The sequence below is a fragment of the Phascolarctos cinereus genome, unplaced genomic scaffold (assembly GCF_003287225.1).
Source record: "Phascolarctos cinereus isolate Bilbo 61053 unplaced genomic scaffold, phaCin_HiC Scaffold_7;HRSCAF=346, whole genome shotgun sequence".
NCBI classification, from domain to species: Eukaryota; Metazoa; Chordata; class Mammalia; order Diprotodontia; family Phascolarctidae; genus Phascolarctos; species Phascolarctos cinereus.
Genome location: NW_027556180.1, coordinates 165,712,626 through 165,732,665, shown reverse-complemented (window position 1 = coordinate 165,732,665; position 20,040 = coordinate 165,712,626). Strand labels below are relative to the sequence as shown.

Here is a 20,040-nt window from a genome sequence, read left to right as displayed (position 1 = left end):
ATTGATTAAAGGTTAATAAGAATAGCTTTAAAATTCAAATTGCTAGGTAGGCATATACCATTTTTGGAATGTTTCTATTGTACTATTCAACATAGACTGCAAGGATGGGTAAGGTATGCTTTGATCATCATTTAAAGAGATTTAATTATTAAAACATGAAGAGTACCAGAATTAGAAATCCTTGCCTATTAGATGGCATCAGACCATCAGGTAGCACACTTTATCAATGAGGGTATGGAATATTTAGATACCTGGATAGGAAAAATAAACTGAGAAAATGAAAGGATCAATTTGCTCTCAGTCAACTAGGTAGCATAGAGGGTAAAAGTGCTGGAGTCTCATTGAACACATTTACTAGCTGTGTGACCTTGGGCAAGTCACTTAACCTTTCTCAAACTGAGTTTCCTCGTCTATAAAATAGCAATAGTATTGATAATGAAAATTATCAATGAGGATCAAATGAGATAGCATACGTAGATATCACTGTACAAATCTTAAAGGGCTATATAAATGTTAGGTGCTGCGACATGTGGAGGACAGGAGAAAAAGGCAGACTGTATGGGACTTAGCACTTAAGCTACTTTTAGTCACGTGACTATGTAAAATAACATTTATGAAGCCCTTTATAGTTTGTTACAAATACTTTGCATATATTATCTCATCTTACTCTTATAACAGTCCTGTGAAGCAGGTAGTACAAATGTCATCTTCCCATTTTCCAGATAAAGAAATGGTTTCAGAACTTAAATGAGTTTACACAGGCTACATAGCCAATAAGTAGCCAAGCAGGGGGTAAACTGTAGGTCTTCTTACTGTCATAAGATGAAACATGGGATAGCTTGTTGTGTAGTGGATAAAGTACTCAACTTGGTGTCGGGAAGACCTGGGTTCAAATCCTGCCTCTTGCATTTATTGTAACATGAGTGAGTCAGTCAACCTCTTTGAACCTCAGTTTCCTCATCTGTCATAGAGAGGCTTGGAGGCCTTCAAGGTCCCGTCTAGATATAAGGGCATATGAAAATTAGTCCATTTGAATTAGCTGAAAATAAGTCATAGGGTCATAGATTTAAAGCCTTCCAGCTTACAGCTTCCAAGTCCTCAGAGAGGTCATAAAATCCAACCCTTTCATCTTACAGATGAAGAAACTGAGGCCCAGAAACGTTAAGTGACTTGTCTAGGGTCATAAAACTAGTAAGTATCTGAGGCAGGATTTGAACTGAGGTCTTCCTGACTTTATGTCCAATGTTTTCTTGACCATTCCAAGCTGCCCTCTCTCTTAGCAGCAAACTGCATTTATTGGTTTCTCATATATTTAAAAAAATTTTTTCACTATCGAAGTCTTAGGATCATAATATAAAATTGGAAGGGACCTTAAAGGTCATGTAGTCCAGTCCCTTCATTTTACGCATGAAACTGAGGCATGCAGGTATTAATGATTTGCCCAAGGTCACACAGGTATTAAATGGTATGTGGTCCAACTTAAAACTTAGATCTCTTTCCCCTATACCATGCTGCTTGTCATGAATAAGTATGCTTCTGCTAAATATGTAATCTTATCACTTCTTTTATTTGAATAGGAAGCACTAGATTAGCTAATGACTTGTCAACCTACCTTGGCCCATTATAGACAATATAAAATAAGCACAAAAATCATAAAGTATTAAGGGATAATTTATAAATGAGAATGTTTTATGTACACAATATGACTTAGGCAAAGAGACAGCATAAAGCTAATTGCCACTTTGAGGCACATTAATGGTTCATTAACCATGCACGACTAAAACAGGCTTGTTATGATGGTCTTCATTTCCCATATGGCTACAGTGAGCTCTAGGGCATCTGTGCCTGCAAATACTCTTAATAGACAAAAACTGTTCACCATGGATCATAATATTGATTTTTGTATCTTGTCACTTAGAATTTCCCTAGTTTTTGATTTGGGTTTTAAGTTATTTTGGCTTGACTTACCCATTTACCATACATTGCTTTCACATCAGAACTACACAGGGGTAGTATTCAGGTGAGGGATGATTGAAGGATTCTCTGAAAAGTATGTGAATTTTGTTTATGTCATTAGTCATGCTATTATAAGATTGTGATCTATAAAAGACCTTAGAGATAATCTAGTATGATCTCTTTATTTTATCATCATCTCTTGTGAACTTTCTTTGTCCGACAAGTAGATGGATTTGAGAAAGACAATGTGGTGTACTGTATAGTCAGGAAGATCTAGGTTCATATCCTTTCTCTAAGAGTAATGGGGGGGCAGCAGCTAGGTGGCTCAGTGGATAGAGCACCAGCCCTGGAGTCAGGAGGACCTGAGTTCAAATCCGGTCTCAGACATGTAACACTCACTAGCTCTGTGACCCTGAGCACGTCACTTAACCCCATTGCCTAGCAAAAACAACAAACAAAAAAAAACAATTAAAAAAAGAGTAATCAGGGGAAAATCAGTTAACTGTAGGCCTCAGCATACCTCTAGGGAGAGTATAAGAATACTTACAGTAGCTATCCCACAAAGTTGTCATGAGGAGCAGATGAGATAATATATGTGCATTACTTTGCAAACCCCTGATGTAAATGTCAATGATTATTATCTGGTTTAAGTAGTAGGTGACAACTAAAACTGTATGTTACTAAGACCATAGATTTCACGGTGAAGTAATTTGGGATGTGTTTTTTAAAGCATGAAAGTTTATGTTTACTTTCTGTAGGACCTACAGGGTTCAGTTAATTATGCTGAAAAAAAATGAAGGAAGATGTGAATTAGCAGAGAGGGAAGGCACAAATCCAGAGTTGATAGCTGTGGCTGACTAGGAAGTGTGTTGAGAAGTAATTGCTTTCTAGGCTTCCTGACTTCCTGCTGTTCAATGAAGAGAAGTCACCAAGAACCATCAGAGCTATCTCTATGGCAGATCTTACTTACACTGCTTGATGCTGGGTATACTGGGCAGCCTACCTCCGACCCAAAGAACAGAATGATATAGGCATTCTGTTAGGGCATTAAGTAGAAACAATGGAGGGTTTGCTCAGCGACCTCTGCTTGCTTGCCACCATGGAATAGGCATTTGTTCACTAGCTGTCCCATGTCGCTGCTGTCTCTTGTGCCCCAACTATGCCCTCTTTGTAATTTCCACCAGAGAGCAGAGGGAACATAAATCAGGTCGATGTGAGGACTAGTGGCCAAAGAAGTAACTACCTAGATGCTGACAACATCACAAATACAGATTTTACAGACTAAAGAAAGAGTAAAGCTTGTTAGTGCTTAACCTCTTGTGACTCTGCTAGATGTGTGGGATGCAGAAGTCATCTGTTTGCTAAGAAGCAAGAGCAAATTCTCTGTTTGTTCCTTCATTTTTCCTTGAATGAGTGAAAGGATAAATATTCCATTTTATAAAAAGGAAAAGAAAACCCAGCGTTGTCTGGCTATAGACAGAAAGCAATACTTCTCAGCTAACACCTTCTTCGAGAAATACACCAGATGCTTTTTGTATGACTTTAGTTTGTCTCCTGGTCTATTAACATAAAAGAGCCTTAGAATTAAACAACAATAATTGTTAAGCACCTTACCGTGGTGTTGTATGTCACGATTTCTATAGGCTAATAGCGACTTTGTTTTCAGCTTGTGTTGAAGGAGTACAAAGGAATTAAGCCATGCTTTGTCATGGCATTCTAAACAGCACATTTATGATTGTGTTTTTCAAGTCAATGGACCTGGTTCTTTTAAAATTCTAATAAATACAACTTTTTGTTGTGGCACATTGTCTGTAGAATGTGAAGGTAAAATTCCCTGGCTGCTATCTCCTAGAAAATCTGGATTTTATAAAACCAGAATTCTTCCTTGTTTTGTTTCACTTCTAGATGGAATAGTGGAATGCCAGCCTGGACCCCCTGGAGATCAAGGTCCACCAGGAAGTGCTGGGCTACCCGGATTGACAGGAGAGATGGGAGAAAAAGGTAATTTATTTTAGGGCTTGTGGATTTTTTTTTAACTCAGTGTTCACACTATATACTAAATTTATAAGCCATGTGGGATGCTATCAAGATACATTCTTTGAACAATTGTCTTTTGCTACTTCTTTTGAGATTATCTCATTTTGAGCTTTTGAGATGAGAATGCCCTTCAAAAAGGGAAATTTTATAGGTCTTCATCCCTCAGGGTCAATGTCTGTTCTTGTCTCCCTGCCAATTCCATGTGATTTTAAGTAATTAGTAGCCTTCATGAAGACAAACTCAGCAGACCAAACTCTGGGATAAAATGGAAACATTACCATACTTTCCTCCTTAAAATTTCAGGAGCAAAAGTCCTGAACAATGCCGGTTTCACAAAATTTATGAAAATTCTAAAAAACTGCCAAAAATCGAAAGCTCAGTTCTGCTATTAATGCCATAGCATCTTAATTCCATGGTACTGACACTATAGCTGTTGAATTGACAGATGGCTCTGTGAACTGATTTTTCTTTTTCTTTTAACAAGCCAGATGTAACAGTTGTAGTGAGACATCTTTTGGCCTTTTTGGAACCTTAGGTATGCATACATGGAGAATTGTTAACAGTTCTGCCTCAGAATATACATTTCTCCATATTTGTTTACCCTTCTCCATATACATTATATGGATATTAACCAGCTATGAGAGGGTAGTTGCCCGATTATTTTGATCCCAGTGTGTCATTTCAGCATTCTGACTTCCTTCAGGTACTATCAACAAAAACCTCAGTTATTAGTTCATACTTTCAAAAGGAATGCTTGTAGTATACTAAGACCATGGCTCTGGAGGAAAGAACCATGATTAGGTGATTGGAGAAGAGGGGGCTAGGGAGAGAATAAGAAGGTTTCAGGAAGGGGTAGGGTGGGAAGAATGTCCAATAGGTGAAATGGGATACCAGTAAGCACTGATTTTCCCCACTTTTCTAGTAACTGTTGTTTCTGTATGCTTTTCCCCCTGCTGTCATGCCAACACTTTGCTTAGAAACAAGGTAATTGAAGATTTCAGCCTTAAAACCTAAGACCGTGAGCATGTGTGCCTAAATTATTAAAAGATTTATTTTTGTGGATTGAATAATGCTTCTGAACAGAGAGGGAAAAATATGTTTTCTTGTCATCTCTATAGTGTGGTATATTTTGTTTTGTTCACTAGTCCCTCATTTCATATTGGCTAACTGGTTCTTTTTCCTTTTGATTATCATCTTTCAGTCAACAATATTTATTGGGTCACTCTGCCATAATATAGCTTATATAAACAAAATAAGCCAAAGAAAAAAGTAGTTAGAAGTTTATTGGTTTTTTGCAGTAGATAAAACATAATGAAGAATAAAATAGTTTATCCTCCTCCCCAAAAGCCCAAGAAGGACGAGCAGCTTAGTCCATATAAACGTGCACTGCTTCGGTTTTGGGGTGTTTTTGAGGGGGGTGTGCTTCATTTTTGTAATTATTTAAAATTATTAGAAGCAAAAGTAGGTTGTATGTGAAACATTGTATTCAGAGCAGAATGAAAGTATGGGTAAAAAGTATCTTAGTTGTCTATAGAAAAAAAAAGAGGCGTGTAACAGAGATGTGCCAATTCTATTATTCATTAGAAAACTAATACCCACAAAGAGGTGATCATTTGGAAAATCTCACTTTTAATACATTTGCTAGTAACAGTGACTCATTTATTCTATTCTTTCAGCATAGTGTACTGAGGATTTCTTTATATGTAATACTGGGGATTTCTTTACATGTAATCCACTCACAGTGTACATACATTTCATTTTGAAGGTGAGAAAGGTCAAGGTTGCCTAACCTGTGATTTAGATGGACGGCCTGGACCTCCAGGTCCACAAGGACCACCAGGGGAAATAGGTAAGATAATTAAACTTTGATTTTGGTTTCTTTAGTCATGAAATCAATAACTACCTTTATGACTTCTCAGACTTCTGGCTTATTATATTTTATTCTAATGAAGAATAGAAAATTTTGATATAATTTTCCCACACAAAATAGAAAATAATATTATATCATTTAACTTCTTTACAGCAAAGACTTTCCTAATATTTAGATAGTTATAAAATAAGTGGTTCATAGAGACACTCTCTTTACACAGTCCAGCATGATGAATTTGATACTTTTACCAAAAAATTAATAAAATTTTCCTCAGGAATACATCTATTCAGAAAAAGAAGTTACATATAAAAACCCACACCAAAACCATTTTACATGGCCTTAGAGTCTCTTTCCCCTCTAAATTTCAGAATAGTTGTAGTTTCCAATAGGGACTTTTATTATGAAATTTGTCTCAGAACATCACTTTGTATAAAAATGTCCCTGCTTTTTAACATTGAATTAGGAAGTTTAATGTAGAAAAATGTGATATTGTGTTTGAGTCATTTGATGTATTCATTTTGCCCCTCTCTCTCGCCCCATCTTTTTGTTTAGGTTTTCCAGGACAGCCAGGTGCCAAGGGAGACAGAGGTTCACCTGGACGTAATGGTCTTGAAGGAATGCCTGTAAGTATACCATTGTGAACTTCAGTCTGTCATAGAAGGTGTCAAATGAGCTAATGATGATCAAATGAAATAATATTTATAACATGCTTAGCATAGTGCCTGGCACATAGTAGGTACTTAACAGATGCTTATTCCCTTCTTAAGACAAATGCATGTTTGCATTTTTGTTGCTATTTTGCTTTAATTGTATTAGAGAAATGCAGTATTTCTGAGTGATCCAGTCGCATCACTTTTTACCTTATATAAGACTGATTCATTCAATTTCAGTCAGAATTAAGAAAGAAGTCAACTTTGTTGAAACCAGACTAGATATCCAAGTTTACTTTTTACATTTTCACAGACCTGGTCTTGTGTTCATAGATTTGAAGGCTGGTGCACCATCTTCTGGTGAAATCCTTGTATTTGCAATTTTATCATTTTTCAAAGCAAACAAAGTGTACCCTGGTGCCCTCCGGTGGCCTTTCTAAGCAATTACAATGGACAGTCAATTTGGTTTTCTATTCCATTTGCCTTCTCAAGCAGTACCGTTGTAGCATAAAACCCAAAAACTTATTAGTGAATGGATTTGATATAATTTCTTGGTACAAAACTGGGAAACCTGACTTGCAGTGTTCTTTCCCCAAGGATTTGCTATGCTTTTTCTTTATACTGTATGTCGACTTGGGTTGCTATGTGAAAACCCTGTGGTACTTTGGAAAATCCTTATGGTTAGTGGTAGCATATTCTAGCTAAATTCACTTTCTTGCTTACTACTTAAGAGTCACTTGGTGGTAATCACCATTGCATGAAATCTAGTTAAACACAATATCAATTATGTCTCTAGCTTCTTACAAGAAAGAGTAATTGAGAAAACAAGAAAAAAATAAGTGGTAGAGATTATTTTATTATTAAAATCAGCACAAAATATTCTAATGAAATATTATAATTTTGTTTCCCCAATTCACCTGTTCCTTCTATTCAATTTAAGCATTAGCTAGTATCTGTAATTCCTTATTGTATTATCTTTAATTTGGAAAAAAAAGAACTCTCCCTCATTAGTCTCTTCTGATGTGGCTACATTTCCCAAAGGAATGTAAACTGGACAGATGTTTTCTTAGATTGCTGGAAGCTTCTGTGAGTGTGAGGGTGAGGGAAGGGGGAAAGGAGCTCTAGTGAAAGTGAAACAGCTAGAGGCAAACAATCATTTGTTTCCTTTTAAAGATAAATCTTTGCCTCTTGGCGTTCTAGAACCATCCTGGAGCCTGGGGAGCTAAACTGAGGGTTGCAATTGTTTAAAGTGTTTCTAAATAAATTAAAAGTTCAGGTGAACTGGGGATGTTCCATCTATTATGAATATCAAAGACAAAGGAATGTGAGAAGGGTGCTTTTACTCTCAATTCACCTCCCTTTATCTGTTTTTCTTCTGAGACAGGTGGTATATTTCCTGCTTAAAGTTTGGCTTGAAATCAGTCCTGTTGCCCTTGAAAACTTGATTTAAAGAAACAGAAAAGTAGACTGGGGTGAGGAGGGTAGGAAAGAGAGAGAGTAAGGGGGTAGAGACAGACAGATAGTCATAGAAAGAGAGAGGGAGAAGAGAGAGATTTCATGTTGAGGAAAGGACAGGATAAAGACAAAGGTAGGAGAGAAAAGCATAAGGGAGGGAGAAGAAATCTACCTGAAAGTTGGACAATGTACATTACACAAAATTATTATTATTATTATTATTTTTTAGGCAATTGGGGTTAAGTGACTTGCCCAGGGTCACACAGCTAGTAAGTGTCAAGTGTTTGGTCTGAGGCCAGACTTGAGCTCAGGTCCTCCTGACTTCAGGGCCGGTGCTTTATCCACTGCGCCACCTCGCTGCCCCAAAATAGGACTTTTGTTTTTTAAGTGAGGCAACTGGGGTTAAGTGACCTGCCCAAAGTCACACAGCTAGGAGGTATTATATGTCTGAGGTCATATTTGAACTCAGGTCCTACTACGCCACCTCGCTGCCCCACAAAATTATATTTTTGAAGACAATTCCCGCTGCTTCCTTCATTAGGACCTAATCTGAATACATGATTAGAGTGTATGTATGACTGACTCTCTTATAATGAAGAATTTAAAAACAATATTGTTAAAAATTCTATAATGAAAACTCTTCTATCTAGGTGCTAAAAGACTATGATTACTTCTTTATTAGTAAACACTTTGGTGAAATAATGAATTTAACGATGACCATTATAATGATGATGTGTAGTATTTCTATAATGCCTATTATGTGCTAGGCACTATGCTATGTTTTACATATATGTTTTACATAGCTTTACATATGCTTTGCAAATATTATCTCATGTGCTTTTGACTGTGTAACTGCAGCAGCCACCAAGGGACCTGTAAAACCGACTGTGTAATACTTTAAAGTTACAAACTGGGATATATTCTGAGATTTCATTAATTGCCTAAGTAAGCTTTCTCAGACATTTTGCTTTGAAAAAAGCAGTGTTTTTGGTGATATTCAGCAGAATTGACTAAATAGTCAAAGTGGGGAGGACCGGAAAAATAAAATCTACATTTTTTTTCCTCTTTATAAAATGAGGGATTTCCACTGCTAATAATGGTTAAAAGGGTTTAAATGAAATAATACTAATAATACCAATAGTAATACTTAACATTTACATAATGCTTGCTATGTGCCAGACACCGTTCTAAGCTTCTTTCAATTATTATCTCATTTGATTTAATTCTTAAATATGTAAACTGTCTCTAAAGCTTTACTGATTATATATAGATGAAAATATAGTTCTATAGATTATATATTTTGTGTATATGCATATATATATATAGTTCTGTAGATTATCTATAGATGATTTTATATATGCATATATAAAATGCATGCACATATATGTATCTCAGTAACCAGACTTGAACAGAATTCTGTTAAGTGGCTCTCTGAATAATAACTTTTAAGAGAAAATCAAAGGAACTTACTTTCCCAAGATTTAGACTTGCCTCCAGATTTAGACTGAAACATTATATACTGGGGTTTATACATTCCTGAGTTGGTACTCATTGTCCCTTAATTGGAGAAGGACAGCTAATGATTTACCATTCATTCAGCAATGTAGCAGTCAATATGCATTAAATGCTAATATTTAGCCAGTACCGTGGTAGACATTGGAGATACCTAAATAAATACACAACAGAGTGGAAGGCATGCTGGATTGTGGAAAAAGAAGAGCTAGGTCTGAATCTGTTTGGACAAGTCACCTAACTCCCTTTTGGCATCAGTGTCCTCACCTCTGAATTGAGAGAGATGAACTAGATTGCAACAAAGAGTCTTCCAGTGCTAAATCTATGGTCCTTTAAGAACCTGATCCCTGTAAAAGGAATTTAGGATGGCATTGCCACAAACTGGCCAAGAGAATTGGTTTGAAGCTACTCCCAGCCTCCCTGAACATGTATTAAGTGTTTTATGTAGTTTTACTGAGTGTCCATTTTTTAAGCATATTTATTCTTCTAGCACAATAATATACTGGGCCCTTTAATGCAGTGGGCAATCCTGAATTAGGGAGAAGATGCTTACACACTTCCCAGACCCTGAAAATGAGCTGAGTCATGTTAGTAATTATGCTCTGGACTGTTAGCATTAATATACGCCTTAGAAAGTAACAACTAGACATTTGCCATGGGAGGGGCAATAGCTCTACCTCACTGTAAACCAAATGTCTCCTTTGAAAAGTACATGTATCCAAAGACAGGACCCTTGGGGGAAGGGGGTGGGAGTGATGAGGAATTAAAACTGAATACTGTACTAGAATATCCTCTGAGATTAAGCTTGACAAAATTATACTAAATCAGCTAGAAAGCAGAAGCTGTTTCTCAGTGCTAAAAGAACAAGTAATTTGGATTTATTTTGGTCATTTGAAACACTTGCAATTTCCTTGAGCACCCTGAGTTCTGAAGGCTGCTGGATGAAAAAACATCTGTGGGTGTGCACATTCTGAGAGAACCTAGCTTTCCAGGAATTGAAAAATGTGTTCTACTATGTGGCTCTTGGGAAAGTAAATTCTATTCTGCTGACTGCTCATAAGTGACTAATTATAGAGTTGGCTGAATGTTGGCTTTCCAGTTTCCACACATAGTGCTGGAAGTCCTTATCTCCTAGAACAAAGGGTGCAAACATGAAAGGAAACCTTTACAATTTCAGTAATGACTAGCCTGAGAAAAAACATGTCTGGTCTCACCTGTCATTGACTAGTCTCCAATAACAATTGAAAATGGGAAACAGGCACCCTTGCACTGTGGATCTAAAAGCCTCCCAAAACACTTGGCACTGCACAAGGAAAAGACTCCTTGGATATCTCCTCTTATGCCAGTATATATTCAAAAATTCTTCGACTATATTGGAACAGTTCTTTGCAACTGGACTTGTATTAACGGCTTCTGTATGGAGCTACATGTAAAATTCCATACTCTTTTTCTCTTATCTATTTTGAAATGTCCAGTGGAGCAAAATGGAATGCTTTGAGAAATAATAGAAAGAAGGACCTGGGCTTTGTTGAATAGTAACTAGTTCTATAGTAGATTTTTTTCTGAAATACCACTCGAGAGAAGGTCAAATTTCTTATTTCATTTCAGAAAGCATTACTGGGTGAGTCGATCATTAGAGAAATGGAAAGAATTAGTAATATGTTGGTGTTTTATTATTACAGGGGCCTCCAGGTTTGCCAGGACTGAGGGGTGAGCCAGGAGCAAAGGGAGAGCCTGGAGAGATTTACTTTGATATACAACTCAAAGGTGAAAAGGGAGAGCCAGGTTTTCCAGGACAACCAGGTGCCCCAGGAAGGGCAGGAACACCTGGAAGAGATGGCCATCCAGGTCTTCAGGGTCCCAAAGGCTCACCGGTATGTTTATTTCCATATTTTAGTCTATGCACTTTAACTCAGAGCAAAGGAAAATAAAGAGATTTATAATTTGAATAATTATCTATTTTTAGCAAATAATTTGGCTAGTGTTCAGACATAAAGTTAGTGTCAAACCTACTAAAATTAATGTCAAGTGTATAACAGTTGTGAAGGAGAAAATGGCGATAATGATGATGGATTGCATGCTGAGGGTTAGCGAGCAGGTCCTAGAATATTATGATTTTGGGGAGCATGAATGATTCTAGGCATTTGATTGGATATTAAATTCAAGTACTGATATACTATTTTTGGAGACATTTAGGAATATTTTCTCACTAATTAGGAAAAGATCTATGGGGCTAGAGAATTAATCTGGGCTGGAGAAACACAGATTAATCTTATACCTTCAGCTCTCAATTAAACTTGATAATAGAAGGGTATTGGTTTGAGGTGAGGGGGAAGGAGGGGGAGATATGTTTAGGATACTTATTTACCAAAAAGATTATGAAATGAACATATATGATAGATAATTATCTTTTTATTAAAGGGTTCAATAGGACTAAAAGGAGAACGTGGTCTCCCTGGAGGAGTTGGATTTCCTGGGAGTCGTGGTGACATAGGCCCCCCTGGCCCACCAGGATTTGGCCTGCCTGGTCCAGTTGGTGACAAAGGGCAAGCAGGTTTTCCAGGAAGCCCTGGGTCACCAGGCCTCCCAGGTAAGTAGTTGAATATATGAAGTGTTGAGAAGATTACCATATATATAGTATATTAGAATGAGCAATGAATTATAACATGGTTGTGCTCCTAGTTCTGCTTCTGTTATGACTATTGACAAATTTTTGGCCTCTTCAGCCTCAGTTTCCTCATCTGTAAAATGAGTGGATAGGAATAGATTACCTTTTACATCTCTTTCAGTTTATAAGTGTTATAAGTTTCAGTTTTATAAGTCTTTGTTCTTTATGCAGCTGAAGGAGGCTACCTCTCCAACTAGAAATCATAGGTTGGGGCTTCCAGAGGGAACACCTGCTACCTTGGGTTCAAATGACAAGCCCTCTGGGTCTGTGCTCTTAAAATTATAACTCTTTGTATCTTTAATAGCCAGTGGACACAATTAGCTCAAAGCAAAGTCATTTACCAAGATGGCATAGTAAGAAAGTGGCTATAATATATTCTTCCCATAAACCTAGGGTATGCTATCCCACAAATATACACAATGTTTATAGGAAGTGTGGACACATTCATAGAGAACACATATGCCTAAGGCAGGCCACACTTCTGGTACTATAGGCCCCTGGTATACTTTTCCTTCTTGTGGCATCCATTTGCTGCTACCCCGGGGTGCATCTGCTCTGGGAAGGATGCTCAGCTGGAATCCCTGGGTATGCTACTTTTTACAGTTCCCAAATGTCAGAGCTAATTAACCCTTGAGTCCATGGTTGGCTATATTATCTGCTTTCAGGGTCATTCTCTTTCATGGTGTTTGAATATTGTCACGATCAAAAAAGAGCCTAGACAGTGTATTTTAAGAAATTATTAAAAAAAAAACTGTCCCAATATCTTAGATCCAGAGGGTAAAGTAGAAACTGAAAGAATCCACTGAGCACTTTCTGAAAGAAATCCCAAAATGTAAACCCTCAGGAATATTATAGCGAAATTCTAGAGCTGCCAGGTCAAGGAGAAAATATTGCAAGCAACCAGAAAGAAACAATTCAAGTATCATGGATCCACAGTCATAATAACACAAGATTTAGCAGCTTCAACATCAAAGGATCAGAGGGCTTGTAATATGATATTCCAGCAGGAAAATGCCAGTGGTATTATATCCAAGGGTCACCTATCCAGTAAAACTGTGTAATCCTTCAGGGAAAAAAAAATGGATATTTAATGAAATAGAGCACTTTCAAACATTTCTGATGAAAAGACCAGAGTTCAATAGAAAATTTGATTCTCAAATATAAGACTCAATAGAAGCATAAAAAGGTAAATATGAAACAGAAATCATAAGGGATTCAATAAGGTTAAACTGTTTAGATTCCTACATGGAAAGATACTTGTAACTCCTAAGAATTTTATAATTATTAGGGCAGTTAGAAGGAGTACAGGCATAGCTGCTTTTATTATGCTTCACTTTATTGTGCTTTGTAGATATTGCATTTTTTTAAAAATTATATAATTTATTTACAAATTGAATGGTTTTGACAACCCTTGACTTGAACAAGCCTATCAGTGCCATTTTTCCAGCAGCACATACTCACATCATTTCTCTGTGTCACATTTTGGTAATTCTCACAATACTTCAAATTTTTTCATTATTATTAATCTATTGTGGTGATCTGTGATGCTACTATTGTAATTGTTTTGGGTTACCTTGAATTGTACCCATATAAGGTGGTGCACTTAATTAATAAATGATATGTGTGTTCTGATTACTCCATTAGCCAGCTGTTCCCTCATTTCTCTCCCTTTCCTCAGGCCTCCTTATTTCCTGAGACACAATGATATTAAGGAATATCACACAAACATAGTTGATAAAGCAGGGGCAGTGAGAGAATTGACTCCAATTTTGAAAGAAGTTTTACAGTAGGTAAAATACTATCAAATAGCATCACTTTTGAGGAAGGTTAGGATGAAAGAAGAGAGCAAGAAAGAGAAGGATAAAACAGGGAAAATAGGATGGAGGGAAATACACAGTTAGTAATCATAACTGTGAATGTGAATGGGATGAAATTACCCATAAAATTTAAGTGGATAGAAAAGTAGTTTAAAAACCAGAATTCAGGGGCAGCTAGGTGGTGCAGTGGATAGAGCACCAGCCTTGGAGTCTGGAAGACCTGAGTTCAAATGTGACCTCAGACCAAACACTTGACACATACTAGCTGTGTGACCCTGGGCAAGTCACTTACCCAATTGCCTAAAAAACAACAACAACAACAACAAAACCAGAATTCAACAATATATTGTTTATAAGAAAAACACTTGAGCAGAGGGACACACAGGGTAAAGGTAAGGGGCTGAAGCAGAATTTATTATGCTTCAGTTGAAGTAGAAAAAAGTAGAAATAGCAATCATTATCTCAGACAAAGCAAAACAAAATAAATCTAATTAAAGGAGCTATGCAGGGAAACTACATTTTGTTAAAAGGTAACATAGACAATAAGGTAATATCAATGTTAAACATATGTGTACTAAATAGGATAGCATCCAAATTCTTAAAGGAAAGTTAAATGAGTTACAGGAAGAAATAGACAGTAAAACTATACTAGTGGGGTACCTCAACTTCCCTCTCTCAGAACTGGATAAACCCAACCTAAAAATAAAGAAGAAAGAAATTAAGGAGATCAATAGAATTTTGGAAAAGTTAAATATGATAGATTTCTGGAAAAAACTGAATGGGAATAGAAAGGAACCTACCTTTTTCTCAATAGGTCATGGCACCTACACACAAACTGACCATGTATTGAAACATAAAAACCTCACAGCCAAATTCAGAAAAGAAGAAATATTAAATGCATCATTTTCAGATTGTAATGAAATAAAAATTATATTCATTAAAGGACCATGAAAGATAGATTAAAATTTAATTGAAAACTAAATAATCTAATCCTATATAATGAATGAGTCAAAGGACAAATTACATAAAACAATAACTTCATTAAAAGGATCACAACAATTAGACAACACCAAAATTTATGGGATACAGCCAAAGCAGTACTTTTATCTCTATATACTTACATCAATGAAACAAAGGAGTGCATCAATGAATTAGGCATACACCTAAAAAAAAACTAGAAAAAGAACAAATTAAAAATCCCCAACTAAATATCAAATTAGAAATCCTGAAAATCAAAGGAGAGATTAATAAAATTAAAGTAAGAAAACCATTTAACTAATAAATTGAAGTAGAAGCTAGGTTTGTGAAAAAAAAACCAATAAAATTGATAAACCATTAGTTAATTTGATTAAAAAGCAGAAGAAAACCAAATTACTTCATCAAAAATGAAGAGTAAATTCATTACCAATGAAGATGAAATTAAAATTATTAGAAGCCATTTTGCCCAATTATGTGCCAACAAGTCTAACGATCTAAGTGAAATGGATGAATATTTACAAAAATATTAACTTCCCGAATTAACAGAAGAGGAAATAAAATACTTAAATAACCTTATCTTAGAAAGAGAAATTGAACAAGCCATGAATGAGCTCCCTAAGAAAAAATCCCCAGGGCCAGATGGATTCACAAGTGAATTCCACCAAACATTTAAAGAACAATTAATTCCAATACTTTGTAAAGTATTTGGGAAAATAGGCAAAAAAAAAGAGTCCTACCAACTTCCTTTTGTGACACAAATGTGGTGCTGATATGTAAACCAGGAAAAGCAAAAACAGAGAAAGAAAATTGTAGACCAATTTCCCTAATGAATTTTGATGCAAAAACTTTATTTATTATTTTTTTTTGCTTTTAGGCAGTTGGGGTTAAGTGACTTGCCCAGGGTCACACAGCTAGTAAGTGTCAAGTGTTTGGTCTGAGGTCAGATTTGAACTCAGGTCCTCCTGACTTCAGGGCTGGTGCTCTATCCACTGTGCCACCTAGCTGCCCCTTGCTTTTTTTTTTAATTTTTTTTCAAAAACTTTAAATAAAATGTTAACAAGTACATTATAGCAATATATCATAAAGATATGCACAATGACCAGGTGGGATTTATAGCAGGAAAGCAGAGCTGGTTCAATATGAGGAAAACTATCATCGTAATTGACCAGATCAATAACAAAACCAACAACAACAACAACAAAAAAAACCATGATTATCTCAATGGATGCAGAAAGAGCTTTTGATAAAACACAATAGTCATTCCTATTTTTTAAAAAAACACACTAGAAAGCATAGGAATAAATGGAGCTTTCCTTAAAATGATAAGTAGTACCTATCAAAACCATCAGCAAGCATTATCTGTAATGGGGATAAGCTGGAAGCTTTCCCAGTAAGATCACAAGTGAAGCAAGGATGCACATTATCACCACTATAGTTCAATATTGTCCTGGGCATTATCCCCACTATCATTTGGTATTGTACTAGAAATGTTAGCTGTAGCAATAATAGAAGAAAAAGAAATTGAAGGAAGTAGAATAGGCAATGAAGAAAGAAAACTATCACTCTTTGCGGATGATATGATGATATACTTAGAGAATCAACTAAAAACCTAATTGAAGTAATCAACAACTTTAGCAAAGTTGCAGGCTATAAAGTAAACCCACATAAGTCATCAGGATTTCTGTATATTACTAACAAATTCCAGAGGCAAGAGATAGAAAGAGAAGTTCCACTTAAAATAACCATAGACAATATAAAATGTTTGAGTCTATCTGTCAAGACAAACCCAGGAACACAATTACGAAATTCTTTTCATATAAATAAAATAAATCTAAACAATTGGAAAAATATTAATTGCTAATGGGTAGGCCAAGCCAATGTAATAAAAATGACAATAAAAATTATTTTATAGAGCTAGGAAAATAATAACAAAATTCATCTGGAAGAACAAAAGATCAAGAATCTCAAGGGAATCAATGGGGAAAAAAATGTGAAGGAAGGTGGCCTACCAGTACCAGATCTCAAACTATATGACAAAGAGGTGATCATTAAAATAAGAAAACCCCAAAAGAGGTCACAGAAAATCAGACATGAGTGAAATGACTGAGCAACAACAAAATCATGAAAACAATTTGGTAATGGTTAAAAAAAAACAGAAACGAATCTGTGAAATAGATCAGGTACACAATACACATTGGTAAATGACCATAGTAACCTAATTTTGATAAAACCAAAGATCCAAACTTTTGGGAAAAGAACTCATTATTTGACAAAAGTTGCTAAGAAAATTGGAAAGCAGTTTGGTAGAAACCAGGTATAGACCAACATCTCACAATATAAGATCAAAATGAGTACATGATTTGGAAATGAAGGGTACTACCACAAACAAATTAGGGAAGCATGGAATATTTTACCTATCAGATCTATGAACAAGGTAAAAATTTATGACCAAACAAGAGGTATATATTTGCTCTGTACTATAGAGCATTATGGAATATAAAATGGATAATTTCAATTATATTAAAAAGTTTTTGCACAAACAAAACCAATATAGCCAAGATAAGGAATGCAGAAAACCAGGGAAAAAATTTTATAGCAAGTTTCTCTGATAAAGGCTTCATTTCTCAAATATGTAGAGAATTGAGTTAAATTTATAAGAATATAATGATAAATGATCATAGGATATGAACAGCCAGTTTTCAGAAGAAATCAAGGCCATTTGTAGTCATATGAAAAAAAGACTCTAAAGCACTATTAATATCAATAGATAGTCTACAGCGGGATTTAAAGGAATATATTGTTTATTATTGGATCAACTAGATGGTGCAGTGGATAGAGTGTTGGGCCTGGAATCAGAAAGGCTCATCTTCATGACTTCAAATCTGGCCTCAGACATGAGGGCAAGTCACTTAACCCTGTTTGCCTCAGTTCCTCATCTGTAAAATGAGATGGAGAAGGAAAGGGTGAGCCATTCTAAGTGTCTTTGCCAAGAAAACCCCAAAATGGATTCATGAGGAGTCAAACATGACTGAAATGACTCAACAACAACAAACCCTCCTCCTCTTCCTCCTCCTCCTCATTATTCAGCAAAATATATAAGAAAGCTACTTTGCCAGGCTCTGGAGATAGGTATAACACAAGTTGCTTTCAGTCTGATGCAGAGGAAAAGATATACGATATTGTTGAGTAAGGTGACACAGGGATAGTGAATCTGCCTGTGATTTCACTGGTTGAGGAAACATCTTATACTCAGGTGTTGGTTAGCACCTTCTCTGCAACTTGAAGGATGAACCACAATAGTTCTAAAGAATTGCCTAGAACACTGAGAATTTAGATGAGTTGTCTAGAGGCAAATAGCTAGTATATATCAGAAGGGCTGACCCAGGTCTTGTTGGGTCTCTGGCCAATTCTCTATCCATCACACAATATATAGTCCATTGAAAATATGTTCAGAACTTTCTAATGCGAGCTAATTGAGTAAGATGTTATATCTGGCTGCGTGATTTTTCTGGAATAGTTTTTCACGTGGTAAGATTTGGATTTGTTTCTTTGTGGTCTTCTTAGGAGTTCTCACGACAAATCAGAATTCTAAAATAAGTGGCCATAACCTTTGAAGTTTGATGCAAATCACTTTGGATATGTATGTCAAAGAAAAGGTTTTCTCTGAAAGATTTCAGAAAATTAGGGAAAGGAAATGGGGAAAATATAAACTAGGTTTCACTATTATTTTATAAATGAAATTAAATATTATATTTTAGATGGTGCAAAGACACTGCAGTTGGCATACAGAATCTTACAGTTATATGTGTTTCCATTTTTCTCAGGTCCTAAGGGTGAAGCAGGAACAGTTGTTCCTCTACCTGGTCCCCCTGGGGCAGCAGGAGTTCCAGGACCACCAGGTTTCCCAGGACCCCAAGGTATTTTTAAAAATTTGTACTTCTTTTAAAGTTAAAGAATGACAAATTTCCAAGTTTAGCTTGGGCTGACTATTTGCTATTCTCGTTAAAGGTGACAGAGGTTTTCCTGGCACCCCAGGAAGACAAGGACCTCCAGGAGAAAAAGGTGCTGTTGGCCAACCAGGAATAGGGTTTCCAGGACCCCCAGGGCCAAAAGGTAAAAGTTTTAAGTGGTAAAAAAGAGTTTAGCTGAGACTAAGAACATTCGGCTGGGAATTCTCTTATTGCTCATTCTACTAGCTGAGAAAACGTATGTTATGTTTCATTTTTCTGAATGTAAAATGAGTTAATAATAGCTTTACCTTTCTGCCCCAGGAAGATCTTGTAGAAATAAAATAGGATCATAAATATGAAATAACTTTGTAACCTAGCAAAAATTCTGTATAAAGATATAAGGTTATCTCATAACATAACTTTTTTAAAAAGTGGGATGTGTTGGTTTTAAGAGAAGTAATTTACAAGCATTAGTGTGATAACCATAACTTTTGATATTTTACAGTTTAGATGAGTAATTTTGATTGGAGAAGAGTTTGGGTTTGGGGAGGGAAATCTGTGAATGTAGTATAATGTAAAGTATGATTAGAAACACTGTTAATTTGACATTCCCTATTGTCCTAAAAAACAAACAGACAAAACTCTTTCTCCACAGGAAACTGTAACATAAAGAAAGGCAGGGTGGCATTTCTAGGAATCTATAGGAAAATCATTTAGGGAGGCCAAGAAAGAGGATCTAAATGGATACAGGTCTAGGAAGGCTATTTATGGAGAAAAGATTCCTAGTCTGCCTGAGAGCTACCTGTTCCTTCATTCCCACAGTGATCCCAATTGGCCTTCGTTCATTTTTTGAGAAACTGTACTATATCTAATTGTAGCCATCTAGGATAAAGTCTGTCTCCTTTGGCAATTTAATTTACCTGCTCAGTAACATAACCTAGTCTACATGGCATGGATCAATTCTGTTCAAGGCATTGACCAGCATTAGTAAAGGAATTTTGTCATTGGGAGTGCTGAATACCAATGTAATCACAGTTTCAGTTCCATCCCCCTGAACATAATACCATTTGGCCAGACTCTGCTCTAGTTTGCTAGCCATTAGGTCAAAGGGTAATAAAAATTAAAAAAAAATTTTTTTAAATTAACC

General features: G+C 36.0%; 1 protein-coding gene across 1 annotated transcript in view; it reads left to right on the top strand.

The window, feature by feature from the left end:
* Positions 1 to 20,040, top strand: part of COL4A1 (collagen type IV alpha 1 chain) — a 201,970-nt gene that overhangs the window by 132,304 nt on the left and 49,626 nt on the right. The window contains exons 22-28 of the mRNA XM_020970063.2: positions 3,862 to 3,957; positions 5,759 to 5,842; positions 6,416 to 6,486; positions 11,163 to 11,354; positions 11,902 to 12,070; positions 18,768 to 18,860; positions 18,952 to 19,056. Coding sequence (XP_020825722.1) covers positions 3,862 to 3,957; positions 5,759 to 5,842; positions 6,416 to 6,486; positions 11,163 to 11,354; positions 11,902 to 12,070; positions 18,768 to 18,860; positions 18,952 to 19,056 — 810 coding nt within the window. The remainder of the gene's footprint in view (positions 1 to 3,861; positions 3,958 to 5,758; positions 5,843 to 6,415; positions 6,487 to 11,162; positions 11,355 to 11,901; positions 12,071 to 18,767; positions 18,861 to 18,951; positions 19,057 to 20,040) is intronic.